The following is a 25353-nucleotide window of genomic DNA, read 5'->3' as shown; positions in this document are numbered from 1 at the left end:
CTTTAAGCGTATAACGGCTGAGTATAGACTTGGTGTCACTCTAATCATTGTGTGTGAAATTGGATATATTTGAATCCATACAAGCCTACACTTGGCTTGGATGAAAAAAGATCATGAATCCTCAATACTGTGCAGCATTGAGGAAATAGTGTAGTCATTTAAAAATATAAATTTTAAATAAATATTTTGACAAAATACAAGCAAATCAGATAGGTTTAAAATAAAGAAAGTACTAAACGATCTGGTTTGTTGTCATATTTATGAGAATAAGCCAAGCTGGGTTCACTGACAGTATTATTTATATCAAAATCACAGTACAAATGGCCAAGACAGCATTTTCATGTTATGTATTTTCAAGCTCATTTTGGTTAAAAATTTGATTTTGGTAACTATATATTTGTTCTCAGACACACAGAACACAAGCACCTTATCAAGGAAGCAAAGGTACCCAGAATAATCACAGAACTCCAAATAAAAGGACAATCAAATCAAGAGAGCGGTGGGAATACCAGGGCAGTCTGTAGGACTGTAGGATTGGTTAGTCAGATTTCACCTTTCTTTTCAAACATAATCTAAAGCATGACCGTACTAACACAGCAAAAAGTAACATAATAAGTAGTACAAATGTAAGTAAAAATAATATGACATCAAGAGAGTGGTAGGAATACCAGGGCAGTCTGTAGGACTCTGTTCTCAGGTGAGCAGCACCTTTGTGTCTCATGACAAACTCTATCCAGAAGAGGGCGGTGTCCAGCGGCTTCATTGGCTGATCTCTGTGCAGCCTGGAGAGTCTCTCCATGTTCATCCTGTAGGAGGGGTCATTCAGGACTTCCTGAATTCCCTGAAAGAAGATGTCTTCATTCATATTAAAAATATTAATTATCTTCCCTGCTCCTCTTACTTCAATTCTAAATAGATTATCAGGTTGATCAAAAATCAGTGGAAGTCCTAGGATAGGAACTCCATGGTAGATTGCCTCTTGAACACCGTTTGTTCCTCCATGAGCCACAAATAGTTTAATCTTGGGATGTCCTAAAAGGTCACTCTGTGGCATCCAGTCAACTAGTAAAGTGTTGTTGCCCAGGGTGGCTGGTCTGTCACCTTTATATCTCCAGATGACTTTCTGAGGTAATTTGGCAAAAGCTGCAGCAATCCCATCAGCTAGGTCATGGGGAAGCTTTTCAATGAAGGTCCCCAGAGACATGATGATGACTCCATGCTCTCCAGAACTCTGCACAAAGTCCTCCAAGTGTTCAGGAAGAGGTTTTGCGGGTTTACACTGGAACCCTCCCATATAGATAACATTAGGCATGGTGGGACGAGGAAACTCAAACACAAAGTCCACTCTCATGAGCCAAAGATCTGCTGCTTGAAATAGGGATGAGTAATCTACTCCTGGACCTAAATATTTTTCAATTACGCCAACATAATATGGTTCAACAAAATAAGCAAATTGAAATTTCCAGAAGCCAAAATTGATAACATTAAAAAGTCTTTCAAGAAAGCTCATTTTATCTGAAAGCTCAGTTCCTGTCAATGGAATATAAGAAAGAGGAGATGGCGCAATTGAAAAATGACCTTCACCTTGAGAAGTCCACCTGACATTGAAAACAAGAGGCAACCTGAGGTAGTGGGCAACTATAGCACCCACTGGTGTAACAGGGTCTGTAAGGACAAGGTCATATTTGGCATCCTGTAGTGACTGTATCAAATCTGTATCAAAAAGCAGCTCAATCATTTTACATGTTTTTTCATGGATCTCAGAGGCCTTTTGTCCTTGTTCCATTTCCAGTTTAAATCGTGTCCAGGCAGACTTCCCTCCCCTCTGGATTTCAAGCAACTGGGCCACAAACGTACCTATAAAATCTTCATCTAATCCAGACTCTATATCCAGTGTAATTGAAGTATAGAATGGAGAGGTTTCCTTGATGTACCAACTGTCTGTTGTTCGGAAAACAGAAACCTGGTGGCCTCTTGAATGTAGTGCCTCTATAATGACTTTCATGTTCACCCAGTGGCTCCCGTCCATAGGAAAAACAAGAACTCTCCCACCATAAACCGCAGTTGGACAGAGCAAGCAGAGAGTGATCCAAACCCAGGACCAATGCATATTTATTCTAAAGTTGGAAAGAAAGCATATTATATCTTATTAAGTACATTGTTTTATCATCATTTAATAAAATATAGGTGATGAATTTCACATCACTGATAGTAAAGGTTTTATAATTGTTTTTTGTTATTAAATATGTTGCAGTAGTATGTGTATGCTGCTGCAAATTGTGTTATAACAGGAAATCAAATGGTGTTCATATATATTAAAGTATCATGCTGTAGCTCAACTTTGTCCATATGCAAGCCTTTGTATCCTGTAGAGTAAAAACTAACTAGCAAGCAACCTGTACAATGTATAAGAGAATCTAGGCCTAAAAATATGGATTGCATGCCAGTTAAAAATGAGCCTTTGCAGTTCAAACCCAGAGATAGCTTTGAGTCATTTATATTGGCTAAAGGTAAACAAATGGTAATATTACCTTTTTTGCTGTCCAGGTCCAAGTATTGTTTGTCAGTGTCTCTGCTTTGCCAGAGAGTGGTAGAGCTGATTATGTGCTGGTCCTTTCAGCTTCCAACTGTTGGACTTTGGTACTGTAGTTTTATAATATTCACGGCACTGGAGATAAGAAAGTACAAAGGGGAGTAAAAGTCACCCATAGTGTTTCACTCTTAAGGAAATGTCAGTGACAAAACTAAATGAGTGGAAATCTAAATTATTTTAAGAACTGCAATATTGTCTTTCATTGTTACAAGTGTGTAATCAAGTAAAGGTTAGACTATGATAATATTCCAGTCCAAATTGCTAATTTTATTGCAAGTCCATAATTCAGTCTTCCAAATAAGGTACAGCAACATACTTACTTTGCAGGTGTGACCAACTAGTTTTGTTATAAGGCCTCAAATATTGTAAAAGGCTGAACAACATCACCTGGTAAATATATATGGCTGGTAAATATATCAACAACTCTTTATTTAGAGCATTTTTTTTTACACACCTGTTTCAACAAACTGAGTTGTTTGCTTTCAACAGTGCTGGTTTGAAAAAAAGAAGTAAAAGTGCTTTATATTTTTCCAGTTGATAATTTGAGCTTTATTTTTCAGGATCATTCATTCAATAGTTTGCTTGTCGCATAATGTAGTATATGGTTAATGTTACACTGATGTATACATACAGATTAATTAAAATGACTCCACTTTAGACAAAGTAATTTGACAGATTATCTGTGATTTTCTTTTCTTTTTTTCAGTAAATATTTTTCTAGAAAAGTTACAATAATGCATTAACTCAAAGCAGAAATCATTTTTTCTCATTTTTATACTAAAGTTGAAAATAAAGCATATCATGTCTTATCAAATACATAATTTTATCACCATTTCATGAAATATAGAGGTTGAAGTTTATATTATTAGCTATTGCAGTTACATAGTGCATTACCTTTTTTGGTATGCCATGTATTGTTTTCTAATATTTCTGCTCTACCAGAGAGAGAGCAGAACATGTACTGGTCTTTCCAGCTTCCAACCTGAGTTGGACTTGGGCATTATAATTGCGTAACAACACTGGTGATGAAAAAGAACAAAGGGGAGTAAAAGTTATCCATAGTGCTTGACTCTTAACACTAGTGACAAAACGAAATAGTTTGAAAACAAAATAATTTTGAAAACTGCAGGATTATTTGTCAGTGTCTAGTCACATAAAAGGTTAAGATTACATTAACATTTCAGTTTAAATTGCTAATTTTATTTATGTTCCATAATTTAAAAAAAAAGAAACACAGCAACATGACTTGAATGTGTGACCAACTAGTTTTTTTTTATATGGCCTCAGTTATTGTAAATGAACAACATCCTCTGCAGGCTGGTAAATGTATCAACAACTCCTCATTTAGAGTGTTTATCTTTTTCTTCTTTTTTTTTCTTTTTTATAAATACATCTATTTCAACAAAGTAAGAGGTTTGTTATCAGCATGCAGACCAATGATTACTGGAAGAAAAGAAATAAAACTATTATATTTCTTCAGTTGAAAATTTGACACTGTGCTTTTAGCATAGTGTAGTATATCGTAAATCTTACACTACTGTATGCATTGATCAATTAAATGGCAAAATAATCTATTTTTTATTTTCTTTACAGTATATATTATTCTAGAAAATGGCAATAACATGCATCAACTCAAAGCAGAGATCAAAACTTAAACATCTACTCCTTTCAGTATTCAACTGATCACAGATATTACACTGTAATATTACAATATGTTTGCCAACATTAAAATGATTAATCATCTGTCCTGGTTAGTCAGATTTCACCTTTCTTTTCAAACATAATCTAAAGCATGACCGTACTAACCCAGCAAAAAGTAACACAATAAGTAGTGTAATTGTTAGTAAAAATAATATGACATCAAGAGAGTGGTAGGAATACCAGGGCAGTCTGTAGGACTCTGTTCTCAGGTGAGCAGCACCTTTGTGTCTCATGACAAACTCTATCCAGAAGAGGGCGGTGTCGAGTGGCTTCATTGGCTGATCTCTGTGCAGCCTGGAGAGTCTCTGCATGTTCATCCTGTAGGAGGGGTCATTTAGGACTTCCTGAATTCCCTGAAAGAAGATGTCTTCATTCATAGTAAAAATATCAATTATCTTCCCTGCTCCTCTTACTTCAATTCTAAATAGATTATCAGGTTGATCAAAAATCAGTGGAAGTCCTAGGATAGGAACTCCATGGTAGATTGCCTCTTGAACACCGTTTGTTCCTCCATGAGCCACAAATAGTTTAATCTTGGGATGTCCTAAAAGGTCACTCTGTGGCATCCAGTCAACTAGTAAAGTGTTGTTGCCCAGGGTGGCTGGTCTGTCACCTTTATATCTCCAGATGACTTTCTGAGGTAATTTGGCAAAAGCTGCAGCAATCCCATCAGCTAGGTCATGGGGAAGCTTTCCAATCAAGGTCCCCAGAGACATGATGATGACTCCATGCTCTCCAGAACTCTGCACAAACTCCTCCAAGTGTTCAGGAAGAGGTTTTGCGGGTTTACACTGGAACCCTCCCATATAGATAACATTAGGCATGGTGGGACGAGGAAACTCAAACACAAAGTCCACTCTCATGAGCCAAAGATCTGCTGCTTGAAATAGGGATGAGTAATCTACTCCTGGACCTAAATATTTTTCAATTACGCCAACATAATATGGTTCAACAAAATATGCAATTTGAAATTTCCAGAAGCCAAAATTGATAACATTAAAAAGTCTTTCAAGAAAGCTCATTTTATCTGAAAGCTCAGTTCCTGTCAATGGAATATAAGAAAGAGGAGATGGCGCAATTGAAAAATGACCTTCACCTTCACCAGTCCACCTGACATTGAAAACAAGAGGCAACCTGAGGTAGTGGGCAACTATAGCACCCACTGGCGTAACAGGGTCTGTAAGGACAAGGTCATATTTGGCATCCTGTAGTGACTGTATCAAATCTGTATCAAAAAGCAGCTCAATCATTTTACATGTTTTCTTATGGATCTCAGAGGCCTTTTGTCCTTGTTCCATTTCCAGTTTAAATCGTGTCCAGGCAGACTTCCCTCCCCTCTGGATTTCAAGCAACTGGGCCACAAACGTACCTATAAAATCTTCATCAAATCCAGACTCTATATCCAGTGTAATTGAAGTATAGAATGGAGAGGTTTCCTTGATGTACCAACTGTCTGTTGTTCGGAAAACAGAAACCTGGTGGCCTCTTGAATGTAGTGCCTCTATAATGACTTTCATGTTCACCCAGTGGCTCCCGTCCACAGGAAAAACAAGAACTCTCCCACCATAAACCGCAGTTGGACAGAGCAAGCAGAGAGTGATCCAAACCCAGGACCAATGCATATTTATTCTAAAGTTGTAAAGAAAGCATATTATATCTCATCAAATACATAATTTTATTACCATTCAAATTAATATAGATGATGAAATTCCTATCATTGACCTTTCAAAGCTTTTCTAACTGTTTTTAAATAATTTGTTTTTAAACATTTTGCAGTAGTATATGTAGCCTTCTGCAAATAGTGTTATCTCATTGGCAAAAGGTTAACAAATAGTAATGCTACCTTTTTTGGTTTCCAGGTCCAAGTATTGTTTGTCAGTGTCTCTGCTTTGCCAGAAAGAGAGAGAGCTGATTATGTGCTGGTCCTTTTAGCTTCCAACCTGAGTTGGACTTTGGTACTGTAATTTTATATTATTCACGGCACTGGAGATAAGAAAGTGCAACGGAGAGTAAAAGTCACCCCATAGTGTTTCCCTCTTAAGGAAATGTCAGTGACAAAACTAAATGACTGGAAATTTAAATCATTTTAAGAATTGCAAGATTATTTTACAGTGTTACGAGTGTCTAACCAAATGACTATGATAATACATCAGTTTAAATTGCTAGTTTTACTGCAATTTCAACTACTTTTGTTATATAACCTCACAAATTGTAAATGACTGAACAACATTATCTCCTGGCTGGTAAAGGTATCAAAAAAATCTTCATTTAGAGCAGTTCTTTTTAATCCATCAATTTCAAAAAAGGAAAAAATAAATAAAAATAAAACTGCTTTATATTTCTTCAGTTGAAAATTTAAGGTTTTATTTTACAGGATCATTCATTTGCCAGTGCTTTTAGCATAGTGTAGTACATAGTAAATCTTACATTGCTGTATGCATACAGATCAGTTAAAATGACTCCACTAAACACAAAATAATCATAAGTAATAACAGATTTCATACCTGTAAGTTAGAAGTCGGGACTAGCAGTTGTGATTTTTTTTACAGTAGATATTTTTCTAGTACATTGCAAAATCATGCATCAACTCAAAGCAGAGATCAAAAGTAAAACATCTACTCCTTTCAGTATTCAACTGATCACAGATATTACACTGTAATATATATTACAATATGTTTGCTGACTTTATAATGATTAATCATCTGTCCTGGTTAGTCAGATTTCACCTTTCTTTTCAAATATAATCTAAAGCATGACCGTACTAACCCAGCAAAAAGTAACACAATAAGTAGTACAAATGTTAGTAAAAATAATATGACATCAAGCGAGTGGTAGGAATACCAGGGCAGTCTGTAGGACTCTGTTCTCAGGTGAGCAGCACCTTTGTGTCTCATGACAAACTCTATCCAGAAGAGGGCGTTCTCCAGCGGCTTCATTGGCTGATCTCTGTGCAGCCTGGAGAGTCTCTGCATGTTCATCCTGTAAGAGGGCTGATTCAGAACTTCCTGTATGGCCTCATGAAATATTTTCCCATCCAGTTCAGAAATGTCCATAACCTTTGCAACACCCTTTGCCCTCAGTCTGGAGAGGTTGTCAGCTTGATCGAAGACAATGGGAATTCCTACAATTGGAACTCCATGATATATAGCTTCATATATTCCATTTGTTCCACCATGACTCACAAATAGTTTTATCTTGGGATGTCCTAGGAGGTCATTCTGTGGCATCCAGTCGACTAGTAAAGTGTTGTCGCCCAGGGTGGCTGGCCTGTCACCTTTATATCTCCAGATGACTTTCTGAGGTAATTTGGCAAAAGCTGCAGCAATCCCATCAGCTAGGTCATGGGGAAGTTTTGCAATCAAGGTGCCCAGAGACATGATGATGACTCCATGCTCTCCAGAACTCTGCACAAAGTCCTCCAAGTGTTCAGGAAGAGGTTTAGCAGGTTTACACTGGAACCCTCCCATATAGATAACATTAGGCATGGTGGGACGAGGAAACTCAAACACAAAGTCCACTCTCATGAGCCAAAGGTCTGCTGCTTGGAAAAGGGAGAAGTAGTCTACATCTGGGCCAAAGTAGCGGCTGGACAGTGCAGAATAATGTGGCCCAACTACCTGCTTGTACAGATGCATCCTCATTGTGTAAAAAAGCATGTTTTTGACCCTGTCAAAGAAAGTCATTTCATCTGATAATTCTGAAGGTGGAAGTGGGACATAGGAAAGTGGAGAGGGTGCAATAGCAAAATGGGCTTCACCATGAACAGTCCATCGAGCATTAAACACTAATGGCAATCTGAGGTAGTGAGCCAGCATTACTCCTCCTCCATTAGCAGGGTCTGTCAAAACCACATCATACTTGGCGTCTTGAAAAGATTTGATTAGCTGTTTCTTTTCAAATATGTATGTGACCATATCACAGACTTTTCTGTGTAATTCAAAAAACTTGTTTTTTAACTCCATGTCTAAAGCAAAACGAGCCCAAACAGACCCCTTGCTGCGTTTAATTTGTATAACTTCAGAGACAAAGAGCCGGAAAAAATCCTCATTTGCACCACCAGCGATATCCACTGTGACAGTATTGTAATGTGGCGATGTTTCACTGATGTACCAGCTATCTGAAGCCCGAATGACAGTCACAGCATGTCCTCTTGAATGCAGCTCCTCAACAAGTACTCGCATGTTCACCCAGTGGCTGCCGTCATGTGGAAATACCAAAACTTTCCCACTGTGAGCAGCTGGGAAAATTGCAGCCAAAAGAGAGATGATGGTAGCCGATAACAAAAACATTTTTAAAATGTTCTCAAATGGTGCACTCTGAAAAACAAATAGAATAGAAAAAAAGCAGACAGCCGTTACTAGTGTGTTCCAGGAAACATATGCAAAACAGAAAGCTATACAGTGATCTTTGTTTTTTCTATTTGCATGAAAAAATTCCATCTGACCACTGTCACATGGATGTAGCACGTGGAGCCTCACTGCTGTTTGGTGCCAAAAGCTACACAGGCATTAGCTCCATTCTTCCTGAGCAGAAGTGTTTTCACAATTCATTATGAATAAAAGGAATATTCAAAAGCTTCCATCTAAGGAAACACATAATGCCTGTGTAATAAATCACATGCACACTATTTTCCTGTTGTATCTATAACTTCAACAAGGACATCAGAATCTACATTCCACTGCAACATTAGCTGGCAAAAGCTATGCGAGATGTTCTCTTTGCAACAGATACTTACTCATAAACCGAACGCAGAAGCTTTAAATGTCAAGCTTATAGTGAAAACATTCCTGGCACTCATGTCAACATCTCTCCTGCCAGATAGTTCAGGTCTAAGCAAAACAAAGCAGACTAGTGCAGCGCTAAAGTCAAACCTGTGTGACTATAAAATACTTCCTGGTTTCTTTTGTTCCACCCTCAAGACAGTTATTGCAAAAGATTAGCTGTGGTATTATCAACAGGAAATAGTTACTGTATACATTATGGTGCACTTCACAATTTTATCTTGCACACAGTTAGTGCACCATATTCTTTTAGAACTTAATAGGACCTTGTGCATTGTAGAAATACTGATATTTTAAAACCCAAAATATACTGAAAAATTTGTTAACTAACAATGGATTTTATATTTGCACCACAGGCAGTATAATTTGGATGCTACACTAACTGATTAACACTTTGACAATTTGTGCAAAACATTCAGACATCTCGCTAAATCCTAAGTCAAAATGGGGTAAAAGAAGAACTCTAAGTCATATAAATATACTGCATGCATTATCATATCAAACTCACTAAGCAGTAATTGAGACAAGAATACATTTCATATTTTTTCCTAACTACACAATCCTTTAACGTCTGACGGACCTGATTTATCACATGATAAAACGTGTCTGTCAAAAGTTATAAAACAGACCTAAAACATCTAATTTGCAGTATGGCAATATTTACAACTCTTGTGACAAGATCAGTAACGTGCAAGAAAAAAATCTAAATGACAAACTTGCGTTAAAATGTTCTTTGCTTTCTTTTGTCTTCGTCAGTGTGTAGCTGACACTTCCTGGTTATTGTTTTGTTTCGGGTTTTTTTTTTTTTTTTTTTTTTTTTTTTTGCAACAGTCCACACCCCTGATACTAGTTCTGCAGCAAGAACATTAAAATCTTGTTGCTGTGACAGAGGATCACTCATTATTGTGCAATGAGGCAAAACTTGAAGCCATCAGCAGAAAAGTGTTTCTTTTTCTTTACTGTGGCTTTATCAAACCTACATCAGACATCATATTATAATCAGGGTAATCTGAAAGGAAGCTACAACATTGAAATGAATATAAAATTAAGAATATAAAAAAAACACTGCTGAATCTTCAGGCTACAAACAAAATACTGGCAAGTCACACTCAAATGTGACTTATTGAGGCTTGGATCTGTAATGCAAGGTAGGCAGTTATCAAGGAAGGAAGAAAGGAAATAAGGAATAAAACATGATATGTACACAGGAATGAATGCACTATGGAGAGACTGTCAATGCCACTGAGAGGCTGTTAATGTGAGATTTGATGTGACTCATGCTTGCAATAAATGTCCAAGCTGTAGATAAACACTTCAGTTTTTTTGTAAGGTTCTTTACAACTCACCATTTCTTAATGAGTTGTAAAGTCAATATTGTTCCAATATTGGCAAATGTTTCCTTTTCAAATTCAAGTACAAACCATAAAACTTGAAAAACTGGATTTTTCTTACATATCACAAAGCAGCAACACCTGAAGCTGATTGCACTGACCTCCTCAAGGATAACGTCAGTTTCTTGCAATGCTAACATTAACCTTTAAGTACATCAGTTACGTCAATAAAAACATGCACCACCTAGTGGATGGCGGTGAAATTACAATCATATATATATGAATCATGAATCAGAGAAGCTTATAAAAAGAATGGAAACTTCAACTTTATTTATTTATATATCACCTTTCATACAGAATTGTAGCCCAAAGTGTTTCACAGAGCAGAGTAAAAACAGAAATACAACTAACAACTAACAGTTCTTAAGGTAAAAGAGCAGTTGCATGAAAAACTAGAGATAAGAAGAAGAGTAAAAAGCATAAAACTACAACCATAAAACAAATAATAAGAAGAATTGAGACCTATAGGGTAAAAGGCATAATTTAAGAACAGTTGCAGTAAAAGTTATAAGGCCTGTACAGTAAATAAGCACCAGAGATAAAGGTAACAGGGAGTGATCAGGACATAAAAACTCAGCAGTGAATGGCCAGGCACCTTAGGTAAAAGCCAGGCTAAAAAGGTATGTCTTAAGTTGTTTTTTAAAAATGTCTACAGAGGTGCAGTCCCTCAGATACATAGGCAGGCTGTTCCAGAGATGGGGGCCGCAGTAGCTAAAAGCAGCCTCACCAAATTTCTTTGTGGAGGTTCTGGGGACAACTAGGAGTCCAGATGCCGAGGATCTGAGGGACCTGCTTGGTACTTCTGTAGCATGTCACAAAGGTAGGTCGTTGCCAGGCCATTCAGTGATTTAAAAACCAATAAGAGAATCTTAAAATCAATTCTAAAACTAACGGTGCAGGGCTTTTACATTACATTTAGCTACACCAAGAACAACATAGATATGTTTCAAAGATTTCTTTGCTCACATGAGCCCTAGCTGTCTTATAATACCTAAAGACATTTGGTATTAAGAACACGCCTACCATTTGTCTTAAATAAAGATAAATATCTCTGTTGATACTCCTTAAAGCAGGCATGTCCAAAGTCCGACCCAGGGGCCAATCATGGTCCATGGTCCGATTTCATGCGGCCCGCAGCTATAATATATTATTTATGGCCTGCTAGGATTGTCAGATACTGTATGGTTGACAGATCTTGGCTTTTTTGGTTGACATAACAAAGCATCTGAGCCTTTAAGGACATCTGTAGATGTGACACAAAATATAACTTTCTGAATGATTTTGATTAACTTAAATGTTAACAAACTTTGTATTACTCATGATAAATCATGTTTAGAATGAACATAAGGTGAAGGTTTGTATCATCTTCATGCAAGTTTAACATATTCCATAAAATTTGTTCTGTTATCTGACTCCAGATGTGAAAGAAAACAAAAGTAGCACAGCTCCAGTCAGGAACAGAAATACATCAAGACAGTGGTAGGACTACCAGGGCAGTCTGTAGGGTGCTGCCTTTAGGTAAGCTGCACCTTGCATAATGTAGTATATACTAAATGTTGCATTGCTGTATGTATACAGATAAATTAAAATGACTTCACTTTAGACAAAATAATCTAGCAGACTTCATGTCTGTAAGTTAGCAGTCATGACTGGTAATTGTGATTTTCTTCACAATAGATATTTTTCTAGAAAATTGCAAAAGCATGCATCAACTCAAAGCAGAGATAGATCAAAGGTAATATGTCTACTCCTTTCAGTATTCAACTGATCACAGATATTAGACTGTAATATTACAATATGTTTGCTGACTTTATAATGATTAATTATCTGTCCTGGTTAGTCAGATTTCACCTTTCTTTTCAAACATAATCTAAAGCATGACCGTACTAACCCAACAAAAAGTAACATAATAAGTAGTACAAATGTTAGTAAAAATAATATGACATCAAGAGAGTGGTAGGAATACCAGGGCAGTCTGTAGGACTCTGTTCTCAGGTGAGCAGCACCTTTGTGTCTCATGACAAACTCTATCCAGAAGAGGGCGTTGTCCAGCGGCTTCATTGGCTGATCTCTGTGCAGCCTGGAGAGTCTCTGCATGTTCATCCTGTAAGAGGGCTGATTCAGAACTTCCTGTATGGCCTTCAGGAAGTTGTTGTCTTTGTCCACTGCATTGATGGTTAGAATCTTAGCTGCTCCTCTATCTTTCAGACGCAGCAGGTTGTCATATTGGTCAGAAAACAAAGGTAGGCCCACAATTGGGACTCCATGATAAATTGCTTCTTGAACACCGTTTGTTCCTCCATGAGCCACAAATAGTTTTATCTTGGGATGTCCTAAAAGGTCATTCTGTGGCATCCAGTCAGCTAGTAAAGTGTTGTTGCCCAGAGTCACTGGTCTGTCACCTTTATGCCTCCAGATGACTTTCTGAGGTAATTTGGCAAAAGCTGCAGCGATCTCATGTGTTATCTCAGCAGGAAGGTTACTTACAAATGCTCCCAGAGACATGAGGATGAATCCATGCTCTCCAGAACTCTGAACAAACTCCTCCAGGTGTTCAGGAAGAGGTTTGGCAGGTTTACAATGAAACCCTCCGATATAGATAACATTAGGCATGGTAGGACGAGGAAACTCAAACACAAAGTCCACTCTCATGAGCCAAATGTCTGCATCAAGCATTAAAAGGTTATAATCATTATCAGGCCCAAGATATTTGTCACATATTCTCTGGTATACTTGCTTAACCAATAGGTGATGATGTGTTTGGACAGCTAGATACATGACCATGTTTTTAGCTCTCTGAAAAAAGGTCATCTTATCAGTGTAGTGAGATCCTGTTATAGGAATATATGAAACAGGTGAAGGAGCAATAGCAAGATGACCCTCTCCAGCAAGTATCCAGCGAACATTATAAACCAAAGGAAGGTTCAAATATTTGGCCAAAATAATTCCGCCACCTGAGCAGGGATCAGTAAGCATCAAGTCAAACTTACTGTCCTTCATGGTTCTCATCAACTCTTGGTCACCTAGCATTGTTGACACAAATTCACCCATGATTGTGTGTACATCAACTAATTTGCTGAAAAATCCTACAGTCACATGGAGGAAACTTGTCAAGGGAACAGCCCCCTTTTCAAATTCAATGAAATCAGATATGATTTCTGTAATGGCCTTTTCATCTAAGCTCCTCTCCACTTGTACTGTAAAGGTATTGTAATAAGAGGATTTCTCGTTGATGTACCAACTTTTGCTGGAACGCAGAATAGTTATATTGTGTCCTTTTGAGTGCAAAGCCTGAAGTAGGATATCCATGTTTATCCAGTGGCTGCCTTCAGTAGGAAAGACCAAGATGTTCCCACCATGACAAGTTTTGGGTGTAAAGATGAGCAGCAGCAAAGCAGTGTAGAAACAGAGCAGCCTCATCTGAAATAAAAATAATGGACAATCAATTGACCAAGATAAAAAAGAAAAAATCTTATTACAGTGGAAATATGCTGTGATCATTGAAAATGTTTGCACATATCAGTGTGTTAAAAGGACAACTCTTTTTCTATTCTGTTTTTTTTTATTTTAATTACTTTGATTCTCTAAACCTCCTTTTTTATTGATCATCACTTTTAACAGTCAGCTTAAGATTCAAAATCTGTTTGTCAACATTTAAAAACTTCTCATAAAAGTCACTTTTTGATGTAAAATGATATAAAATGAGACGTACAGAAGAGAATTACATTGGGTCTGATTGCTTTTTCAACCCACACTGTGCTTACAGTAGATTGCAAGTTGAAGCTCATTTGTTGAAAACCATTACTTTTCACAAAATACTACATCAGGATTCAGAACTGAACAAGCAAGTAAGTCAGCATCACAAACGTTCTTAACACAATGCATTTCTACTTACTGTAGTAGTCTGTATTTTTACTCCACACGCAGTAAAAGTCACAGTCTTAGAGAACTGCTTTGAACATTGCCAGTTTGTTGAAGTCAAACGAGTCCAAACTTCAATTCTGAAGAGAGTAGCAGTTTAGGACAGGGGTGGAGCATACAGATGATGAACCAGACAAACAGGCAAAAATTGTGCATGGAACGAGCGGGAACCTCAGTGGCTATTTTATTTTCTCTATGATAGAAAGAAGTTACTGATTGACAGAATTGGGAAGCAATGTGTTGAAATACTTTGAGGTACACTGAAGTGAATATATTTAGGCTTGATGAATTCAATGTGTATGCCTGAAAAAATGCCCATGGCCTCTGGCTACAATGTTTTATTCATTTATTATCACTTATGTGTGTTTATTGTTTATTTAACCACAATCATAACCACATTAGAACAGCCAAACACATGACCACAAGGTATACACGAAATATAATTTCAATTATACTAACATCCGTCTGCTCTGGCTTTGTTCAGCTGCTGTCTTTGTACTGACTGCTATCATTTGAAAGCACAACACTAGCTGTCACTGTTAATGTTAATCCTTCTCGTCTTCAGTTACTTCAGCAGCCTCCTGTATGTAGGCTAGCTTTTATTGAGTGATGACAATAAAAAGTAATTACCATTACTGACAACCACAACTTGGCATTGCCTTGTTGTAGAATTGTGATTAGAAGGTGTTGCAGAAAGAGTAACTAGATGCCTTGTGTAGGCCATACACCACACAAGGCAAAGAGCAATCAATTAAGAGACAGCCACTCTAGACATTTTGTTCTGTGCGTGTGTGTATGTGTGTGTATTCCCTTACACACGTTTTCACGTTTTCTAAAACATACAGTTGGTAAAATTGAACATTGTTTTTCTCGAATGCAATATTTAAAAGTGAGCTTGTCATATTGATGCAACAAGACTTAAAAAAAAACAAAAAGTAATTCAGGACACAAATTGACGTAGAATAAACTTTAATTTCTTAATGGCAGTCGTCTAAAGAATCCTTAAGGCTTTCAATTCAATTTAGGCCTTGTCATTCTTAGGTATTAATTAAATAACTTGCTCCCTTATATCACATTAATCACGTGTTTATGTTAGCGCAGGGACTGGGATAATCATAAGATAATAAGAAGTTTTTTGTTAAGACTGGGAAGATAATTTTTTTTTTTTTTTTAAAGAATCAAATCATAAATGCAAAGGTCAGATTTTTAAAATAAAAATAAGTAAATGAAGATAATAATCTAAAGTAAATGTTCACAAGTGACAAATTGATTTTTTAAGACAAGCTGGATATTGATTTCCCCCATCCCCCCATCCCATGCAATATCTCTGGGTCCCACAATATGCTGTTACCATGGAAGCACACACTCACGCAGAGCAGAGAGATTGGGAAGAACTACAGGTACAAAATGTATCTTCACATGTGGCTGTGCACATCAGAAAATAACCTGAAAACTGTGATGAAAATGTGAAACAGAACTGCCCTTGCCATTCACTGATGCGGCTGTGGAGAGGCAGTAAGGTGGCTGCTTAGAGAGGGAGACTGTTCCTCTATGATTTAGTGACCACGCAAATGCTACAGAAGAAGGGGAGGAGGGGGAGTCTGGTAGTCAGGGAAATGGGGCGGGCTCTGAAGGAAGAGGAGGAGGAGATCAGTGCACGTTGCCTGTGCACAATTGGAAGCAACAGAGAGGGAAGCAGCATCTGTATGAGGAGAGAGAAGGAACCTGCATAGAATGGAGGAGCGCTACAGCAGCACTGTCGCTGTCGTCAAGACTCCCACTGCTTCAACCACCACCACCACCACTATGAGTCTGGCTTGTGTGTTAATGGAAGAGACTTAGATCAGGTACGTATATAGAATTTGCCTACTTACTGTGTGAAATAATTGCCTTGGAGAGGGTCAGGTTAGCAAGGTTAGGGGAGGGTACATTATTGGCTTGAACATGATGCTGTTATTAAATATATGTGATATTAATGCAGTTTGTTAATGAGTATCAACAACATCAGATTTTTTTGTTGTTTTTTTTGGCTACACACAGCCTATTCACAGAAATCTGTAACTGTGATTGTCTGTAGCTTTACCAAAGGGGAGTGGGCTGCCTTGGGATTTAAACCCTTAACCCAAGGCATTATAAAAATGCATGCTTAAATAGCTCAGCTGTTTGTGTACACAAATACTACTGTTTTTATATAACCACCATCCTTACTTTTTATTTTCCAGCCCTGTGATGCCAGAGGAACCAGCTGTGTGGATCCAGTGCCACCTCTGATATGATGCTGAGAGCAGGAGGTGCAGCCACCTCTCTCGCACTGCTGCTGCTGCTGCCGTTGCTGTGCTGCTGTCACCTGTGCCACTCACTACGTAAGTTTCATAAGGTTCAGGATTGCCTCATCAGATTACCACGGGGGAATGTAATAGAGTATGACAGATGGCATAGTCAAAGATAAGTTAGGCTCGAGAGGATATATAGAAAGGTAGAAGAGGTAGAAATTGGCAGATGCTCAGTAAAAGAGCTTGCCAAGTTAGAACCAAACAAAAAGTATTGGTGTCAGTGTGACCACTTACCTTCTCATATCAAATTTCACAGTTTGATTTCCATTTTTTGGCAGTTTGAGCCACTTGGAAGCAATAACTGATAACTGAGCTTAGAGTATTGCACAAAGAGTAATCAAGCTATTGAACAAGCAACACATTTAAAATAGCTAATAAGTCAAATTAGAAAAGAATTAAACGTCTACATATTTATCCTTAAAACTAGAAACCTATTAATGAAAGGAGAAACACTCCCATCTTCTGTTTTTGTGGGGATTTACCACTAACGTGAGTTTTCCTTGATACATAATGCAGAATCAACAGTGTTCAGGTCAGATGGATGGATGGGAAATATTCCTATGGTGAGCATTCACAGGGCAATTCAGGACAATTGTCTGACACCGGAGCTGTTCATTTGAGAGTAAAACATAGTGTGTATGAACACCATATCCACTACATCTTAGTTTAATTTCATTAAACAAGTGTTTGGCTGCCATGAGGCCTTTATGGTTTTCTTTCACTTACAAAGGGTCAAATCAGATATATCCGAGCTTTCAGAAAAATCTGACTTTCCCAGTTTTTTCACTAACTTTCCCTAACCCTAACTGACCTAAATGCTATACGCAAAACCCACCCTAGCTACAGCCTGCTCACCCTGCTGCCATACCACCAGACTGCAGATCGGCTTCTTTCGCCAGGCTAAGACTCTTCAATTTTTAAATTCTAGCTATTGTTTTGTGCATAGTATGGACAAACAACTTACATTTCGTTTTACAACCCTATATTGTAAAATTGTCATCAGAACAGGGACAAGAATGAGGAAGGAGCAACAGAATGAAATGTGCACAGCTAAAGTAACGAGACAATTGATTGCTGTCTATATGCTTTGCTTTATAACGTATGGCAGCATACCATACATACTGTACATTATACATCGCATGTTTAATTTATAGTGATTTGCTTTTGGTCATCCTGCCCACTACAGATAGCAGCAAGCGTTGACTCAGGTCTCCATAAAAATGCAGGAATGAGTTAACATTAAATATTAATTTTTCTCTAAGTTGGAAATGAGCATTCCCCTTAGCTTCTATATCGTTGTGTATTATTATATTCCTGACTCGATACACATTACATTTATCGTACACTGAAACAGATTAATGAAGAATCCAGCAGACTCTGGGGTTTGTTTTTCATTCGAGCAAGATGCTGGTGATAGTGGGGGAGAGGCTGAAGAGATGATGAATTTGTTTATCACACAGTCATTGACTGAGGATGTTGCAGCCTTCACTTTATTGATCTGCACACACTGAGAGGGTAACACCATACATTTGTAGTCAGTCATATAGTAGATTTCCAGCAACATTCTCCATCCATAAATTTGGTTTAGAACCGTGTTGTGAATGATTTAAAGGGCAGGATGAAAGAAATTGTGCGTAATTCAAAATGTAATCAATAACACTCTACACTGTAGAGGAGCCCTGCTTCAGCAAAACAATGCACCACTTTGGCTGTGATTAAAACAGTGTCACTGTTGTGTAAAACCTAGAAAAAAGTGGTCAGTTACACTGATCTTCTGACTGCACTTAATGCCAGAATAACAGGACATGCTTGTCATTTAGTTAGTATACACTTTTATTTATGTATGAATTTAAAAAATACAGTTTCTGAACATGTTTTACAGGATGAAGTAAAAATGAAAACTCAAAATTATTCAAAGGAATTAGAAATAAATAGCGGTCAAAGGTCTTGAAGGTGGTCAAAGTTTTGAAAGGTCAATGCCCATTGTGCATCGGCACATTGTTACATCTCAGTCCAAGAAGTATTTGCACACGGTAATACACGTAATAAAGGTAATATACACATATTACCTTTATTACGTGATCGGTCCAAAGTTCAAGTCATATGATTTTATAATGGTGCCACATGAATTGAGGGTGTCTGCATTTACAATCACAGAAACATATGATTTACAGAGCAAAACAGCAATCTCTGCAGTGCTTTCCCAATCATATTTAGAATTGCTTAGTAAATAAACGTGGGTGCAATGATTTGTTTCTGTGAGTGCTTTTTTGTGAAAAAACTGCTTTGCAGCTATGCTCCAGGACAATAACAAGTGACAAGATAAACATGAGACTGGACTCATATTGTTAGCTGGATAGAGATTAGTAGTAGTTAGTTAGTGGTTAGTAGTTTTCCTTAGAGTATGCCTCTAAGGGAAAAGAGAATTATGTTGAAATATGTCAAATTTAGTTGACAGCCAAGCAGCCGGATGATCTAAAAACATACCAATTTAACACTGAATACACTCCACTCATTTTATATTATCCCTTTCATAAATGCATTTTGTGGATTCTTAAAACCATTGTATATTTAGTGTGTGTTTGTTTCTTGAATCCAAAGCTTTTACCACAGACAAAAACAGTCTAATAAGGTCAGAGAGGTGAATGTAGTGCTGTATGAGAACAATGCTAATGACTTTTTCCCTTTCAGGAGTTCCAAAACTCTCCTCCTATGCAAAAGCAGAGGACAAGCTGTTCAAATACCTTTTTGGAAACTACCAGAAATGGGTTCGCCCGGTGGAATACCTAAACCAGACGATCCGTGTGAAGTTTGGACTGGCCATTTCACAGCTAGTTGATGTGGTGAGGATTGAAAAGCACTGGTTATTGATATTGTTTATGAATATGTACATGAACAGAACATGAATGTAAAATTTTGGTCAATGAAAATACCGAGAATATCAGCTGCGTTTTAAAATAAAATTTGTTGTTATATCATTCTAGGATGAGAAAAATCAGCGAATGACAACCAATGTGTGGATGAAACAGGTAAGTAGAGCTATTAATCTAACCTAAATAACAGATATAGCATTAAATGTCCTCATCATCAGTAAACATGCAGGTAAAGTTAGGTTAACTTAGGCTGTTACCTCTGGCTTACATGGCATTTAGCGACAACCAGCCAACCTCTCTACACTCCTTTTTTAATCTGGCCTGATGGCATTTCACCGACAGCCCTTATCTATATGAGGCCTTCCTGCCATGTGCCCACAGAGTACAAGCTGCTTCCTCCCAACTCATGCTGCTGTCAGCCTTATTCATGGTCTTGGGTGTCCTGTCTGTCATGCATCTTATGAATTATCCCCATAGACCAGGCTCTGCAATTGAGGTCAGTTGCCCCTTTTCACAGTGATGGATTGCATCATGCAAAAAGAGAGCTGGAAGGGCAGTGGCCCCATCTATCATATATGTAATTTGCAAAGTGGAAAGAATTTTGTGATTGTATCTTACATCTTTCATTTGGCGGTCACCTTTCTGAGTTATAAAATTAATACTCCGCTTAAAGCTGATGTAAACCCATATCCACAACAACTTTCTGACTATGTAATTTAGGATATTATGTATATAATAATAAGCATCTAAAAACTCTAGATTAGAAATTTTGTTTTAGTCCAGATGTGAAATATTGTCATTCATGTTTTTGTAAACCTGATATTGGGTTTGAAATGGATGTGGCTATGCTCAGACATTCATGACCTTCAACAACCCTCCTCCAAACACACTGTGCCTGAGTTTGCTACATTTGTTGTAGAAACTGTTAATAAAAGAAAATATTCTTACACACATATTGAACAGAACAATACAACCATACATCTTCTGAACACAATTTTCTTTCCTTCACTAAGACTAAGACTAGCTTGATTCCCTTGTTAACTCATTTTAAAACATACTTCTTTCAAATACAACAGAAACCAAAATAAAACTCAATATTTAGCTTGGTTAGTCTTTCCACTGTTCCAACAATCAACATCTCTGGTTTTCGCCGAAATAAATCCTCAATTCAGTGAGTGACGTGAAAATATTCTGGTAAAATTACAGGTTTTGTCAAAGGAGTCTCATCTGGTGGCTTCAAAGAGAGCATAGCAACTTCTGTTCCTCAGATTTTTGTGGTTACTCACCTTTTCACCTTTATCATATACCATTCTCATGATTATACAGAAAATGTGAAGCCAGTTATCTTAGCTCAGCTTAACACAACCACTGGAAACAGCTCTGTCCAAAGGTAACAAAATCCACTTACCAGATCATCGAATTAATTAATCAACACATTATATCTTGTTTAAACTGGCACTCGTTATTTTGACACTAGCTCCCTCTGTCTTTGTGCTAAGCAAATTTGACTGCTCACTGTAGCTTCTTAGCATACAGACATTAGTGTTATCAATATTCTCTAAAATAAGCATATTTCCCAGAATGTCAAACCTTTCCTTTAAATTCCCAGTGTAGATTTGTAGATTTTTTTTTATGAGTGTGTACTATATTTCCATTTTTTTCTTTTATGTAGGAGTGGATTGACATGAAACTCAGATGGAACCCTGATGACTATCTGGGCATCACAATTATCCGAGTCCCATCTGACAGGATCTGGCTCCCTGACGTTGTACTGTATGACAAGTATGTGTCATTATGTATGGAAGGAAGTGTCATGCATTTTATATTTTCATAAATTTATAGGATCATTGTGACCAAACTGATGTTATGACAGTAATGTTGCCAAAAAACTAAAAAAGTGTACTGAAAAAAAAGTATACTGAAGTATTACTTAATAAAATGCAATCATGTTAACCTTAAAAAAAACATGCAGCTCTGCAAGTTTTAACAATAACTATAAAATAAGCTAATCAGGTAGCTATCAGGTAATATTTCCGATGAATAAATATTATTTCTTTCAACAGTTCAGATGGGCGTTTTGAGGGTACAGTCACCAAGGCTGTTGTTAAGTATGATGGAACCATATCATGGACACCTCCTGCCAATTACAAGTCAGCCTGCACCATTGATGTCACCTTCTTCCCTTTTGACCTTCAGAACTGTTCAATGAAGTTTGGCTCCTGGACATATGATGGCTCCCAGGTAATCTGCAGTATATGCACAGTACATTAGTGTCAGTCATGATCACTGATTAAGATGAGCTTTCACTCTGTATTTAATAGGTGGACATCATTCTGGAGGACTTCCATGTAGACAAGCGGGACTATTTTGACAACGGTGAATGGGAGATAGTGAAAGCCACCGGCAGTCGTGGTCTGAGGACAGACAGCAGTTCTACCTATCCCACCATCACTTACTTCTTCATCATCCGCAGGCTGCCTCTTTTCTACACCCTCTTCCTAATCATCCCTTGCATTGGCCTGTCCTTCCTCACGATCCTTGTCTTCTATCTGCCCTCCAATGGCGGTGAGAAGATCTCTCTTTGCACCTCAGTCCTGGTGTCACTCACAGTTTTCCTCCTGGTCATTGAGGAGATCATCCCCTCCTCTTCGAAGGCCATCCCTCTCATCGGGGAATACCTGGTCTTCACCATGATTTTTGTCACGCTCTCCATCATCATCACTGTCTTTGCCATCAATATCCACCATCGCTCCTCTTCCACACATCACGGTATGGCTCCCTGGGTGAGGAGGATTTTCCTGCATCGGCTGCCCAAGCTGCTGTGCATGCGCAGCCATGTGGATCGTTACGCCACAGCTGGAGTGTCCAGAACAGGAGGAGTAGGAGGACTGGGTATGATGAAGGACTCAGCCCCTGAACTGACACCTCTCCTCTACACCAGACATAACTTACAAGCAGCTTTGGATTCTATTCGCTACATAACCAGCCATGTTGTTAAAGAAAATGAGGTCAGAGAGGTGAGTTTGTTGGAATATATGTATTTGTAATAATAATAAAATGGTGAACAGCCAGGCCAATAGAGGGCAGTCCAACATTTTATGATTCTAATTATGATTGGTGATTGATAATTGATACCACTCTCATGTATGTTTGTCCCTCACCCCACCAAGATGACCAAAATCTGCTAATAAACTTATACATGTGTCTGCCTATAACTATGGAGTATTGCTAGAAACTATCTTGTGCATCTGTTTTGTTTCAGGTGGTACAGGACTGGAAGTTTGTAGCCCAGGTCCTGGATCGGATGTTTCTTTGGGCCTTCCTCTTGGTGTCAACCCTGGGCTCTGCTCTCCTCTTCATCCCAGTTATTTACAAATGGGCCAACATCATCGTCCCTAACCATGGTGGAAGTACCCTCTAAGAACATTTAACTAAGAACAAATGGAGGCAGTGCAAATTAACAGCTCGTTATGGCTTTTCTTCGAGATGTGACAGACTGTGATTCTGAGATTACCACTCAGATACAGTCTTGCTCTGCTTATTCAGTCACTCTGTAAACTACAGCTGTGCCAGAGATCAAGCTGCAGAATTTAGGATCTTTGCTGAATACATCTCACAGAGACATGATTTTTCGTCTCCGTGAGATTGAAGTTGATTGATAGAGATTGAAATATGTCTTTCTGAGTTAAAAGATAAATTAAGAGACTCAAGTGATATACTACATATGATAAGAAAGTGCATTTTGCCCACATCTCTCACATCAATAAACTTAAATGCATTCATTTCACCGATTATACTGGCATTGAAGAGTGGAGATTCATCATTCAGTCTGGTAGCGATTTTATAGATAGGAATGGAAAAATAACTTGTTGACAACAACAATGTTAACAATGTGTTAAAAATGTTTATGCAGTTTACAGGACACAGTGATAATTACCAGTTCAGTTCAGTTTAATTCATTACACATTTATGTGCAAGCATATGGCAGCTCGACACCCGGATCAACGCAGGAAAAAACCCTCATTCATAGTTTACATACTACTCTTTGTCTTTGTCTTGCTGTCTTCTATCTATAGTGTTTAGAAAGATGACCACTTTATCTGTGGCATAATTCAAATAAAAGTGATAGTTCAACTTTGCTTTTCTGTAATTCTAGTTTCAGAAATCTCCCTTACAAATCAGCAACAGTATGAACAGTCTACAGTCTAAAAGACCTGTATGATTTCTATGTAAATTCTACTAAAAGAAGAGAGGTGAAGGGACTTTCTTGTCAGGACTTGAATTTCATCCTGGGGAAAAATTCCACATTGTTTTGCTGTAAGATGATCCTTGACAAGAGCTCAGTAGAGAGCTATTGTGGCTTCAGTTTGCATTTAGCAGTACTGTTGCTAAGACCATATAAACTGAGAGAAAGTCAAAACCAAAACCAGAGTGTATAGAGACTGAGAGAAGATCAAGAGTTTGAGAGGTCAAGACCAGGTTAAAACCAAGACCAAGACTAAGGTCAAACACTATGAATCCTACTTAGGTAGATACTTGATGGCAGCTGTATCAGCCAAAACCGATCATTGATCACTGGTACTATTTGAAGCTATTATGTTGTGTAGCATTGTTTAATAAAATATTAAATACAATTAAAAAATGTAGTAGTATCCTGAATTGAAGATTGAATTGTGTTTATTTATCAGCAGGCAACGTGTGTCCTCTCTCTCATAGAGACACAACTTAAACCAGAGCAGCCTATACTTACATAGGAGGACAGTGTAACAAGGGAGGAGGGTATATTTTCTATTTCTATTGGATTATTTCTTATTTCCCCATTTTGATTCTGTGTAATTCTCCACCTTATTTTAGTGCTTAGTTCACAGTACCCAAAATGAGCTTGGCAGCTGTTGGCTTGTGGTGTTACGCTCAAACTGTGAGCTGAACACTCATAGCGATATCCCTGCAGTTGTGGTCTTGACCAGTCTTAAAATTAAATCCTGAGACGAAAACCTTCAATCTTGACTACTACAACACTGTTTTTTAGCCTACTTTAGCTTAGCATGAATACTTAGCTCCAATATAGGTGTAAAGAAGGTTTTGTAACAATTCCAAATCTCTTGTTATTTGATTGATAGCACATGCAGTTACCTCAGATGATGTCATTTAGAGAAATGTAACCAAATGTAATGCGAGTGGCCCAAATCCACTGTACTGCTGTTTGCATCCCCAAGAATAAGGAAGACTCTCTGAGCTTCAACAGCTGAGTAGCACCGTCTTGGCTGAGCCTGCACTACCCCTGCATGGTCATGTCTTCACATTACACCTGGAAAAATCAGCAAAGACACTTAAGGCACCAGCATGTTGGTGACTGTAGTGATGAAGTACAGTACAGACTGTAAATAAAAATGAACAAAAACAAAAATAGATTAAGCATGTTTGACATTATTTTGTCTATTTTTTTTAAACAACAACAAAAAAAAGATGGATAAAAAGAATGAAGTGAGACAATAGTGCCAGAAGAGTCCAGCAGTTTAGCATTGGGATGCCTCTTATTTGTTTCTTAGCCTAGGAGTCTTTGATAGCAGCTGACTTTTTTTCTGTCTTTTCTTCACCTGTCTCCTGTCTCTTTTTTTAGAAGACCAAAAAAAGGTTTTGCACGGAAATCAGAATGTTGAAAAATATATAGGAGATAGTTTTTATATATTGTTAAACGTCAGACATTCCTGGACAATTGCTATTAGACATTGCTTTTGGTTTGTCACTACCATTGGCTGT

At 37.8% G+C, this 25353-nt stretch overlaps 3 protein-coding genes and 3 pseudogenes across 3 annotated transcripts in view; 2 read left to right on the top strand and 4 right to left on the bottom strand.

Moving 5' to 3' along the window:
- rec114 (REC114 meiotic recombination protein) overlaps positions 1-1869 on the top strand; it is a 43624-nt gene extending 41755 nt beyond the window's left edge. Inside the window, exon 8 of the mRNA XM_027281681.1 lies at positions 1793-1869. The gene's annotated coding sequence lies outside the window, so the exon portion shown is untranslated. The remainder of the gene's footprint in view (positions 1-1792) is intronic.
- On the bottom strand, positions 500-6184 carry LOC113744042 (UDP-glucuronosyltransferase 2C1 pseudogene; annotated as a pseudogene).
- Positions 507-6200, bottom strand: LOC104925036 (UDP-glucuronosyltransferase 2A1-like). Its single transcript, XM_019263812.2, has 3 exons — positions 6138-6200; positions 2532-2668; positions 507-2117 (listed from the first exon to the last, which is right to left on the bottom strand). The coding sequence occupies exon 3, from the start codon at positions 2108-2110 to the stop codon at positions 539-541; it is 1572 nt and encodes a 523-aa protein (XP_019119357.2). The 5' UTR covers positions 2111-2117; positions 2532-2668; positions 6138-6200; the 3' UTR covers positions 507-538.
- A 444-nt stretch (positions 6201-6644) lies between these two features.
- On the bottom strand, positions 6645-10545 carry LOC104925047 (UDP-glucuronosyltransferase 2B17 pseudogene; annotated as a pseudogene).
- Positions 10546-11062: 517 nt separating this feature from the next.
- LOC104939657 (UDP-glucuronosyltransferase 2A1 pseudogene) lies at positions 11063-14917 on the bottom strand (annotated as a pseudogene).
- Positions 14918-15978: 1061 nt separating this feature from the next.
- Positions 15979-24252, top strand: chrna5 (cholinergic receptor, nicotinic, alpha 5). Its single transcript, XM_019263767.2, has 8 exons — positions 15979-16234; positions 16610-16750; positions 19412-19563; positions 19705-19749; positions 21266-21375; positions 21657-21834; positions 21915-22610; positions 22856-24252. The coding sequence occupies exons 2-8, from the start codon at positions 16660-16662 to the stop codon at positions 23012-23014; spliced, it is 1431 nt and encodes a 476-aa protein (XP_019119312.1). The 5' UTR covers positions 15979-16234; positions 16610-16659; the 3' UTR covers positions 23015-24252.
- The last annotated feature ends 1101 nt before the right edge of the window (positions 24253-25353 follow it).

This window comes from Larimichthys crocea, chromosome VIII (assembly GCF_000972845.2).
Source record: "Larimichthys crocea isolate SSNF chromosome VIII, L_crocea_2.0, whole genome shotgun sequence".
In the NCBI taxonomy this organism is placed as follows: domain Eukaryota; kingdom Metazoa; phylum Chordata; class Actinopteri; family Sciaenidae; genus Larimichthys; species Larimichthys crocea.
The sequence above is the reverse complement of the archived record's forward strand: the minus strand, read 5'-3'. Positions and strand labels throughout refer to the sequence as shown.

What these genes read in the sequence shown, in the direction of transcription:
- LOC104925036 (XM_019263812.2), bottom strand. Translation starts at nt 2,110, where the DNA reads ATGCATTGGTCCTGGGTTTGGATCACTCTCTGCTTGCTCTGTCCAACT.
- chrna5 (XM_019263767.2), top strand. Translation starts at nt 16,660, where the DNA reads ATGATGCTGAGAGCAGGAGGTGCAGCCACCTCTCTCGCACTGCTGCTG. An exon ending in TCACCTGTGCCACTCACTAC is followed by an intron (nt 16,751 to 19,411) that starts GTAAGTTTCATA and finishes TTTCCCTTTCAG; the next exon opens with GAGTTCCAAAACTCTCCTCC. An exon ending in GGACATATGATGGCTCCCAG is followed by an intron (nt 21,835 to 21,914) that starts GTAATCTGCAGT and finishes TGTATTTAATAG; the next exon opens with GTGGACATCATTCTGGAGGA.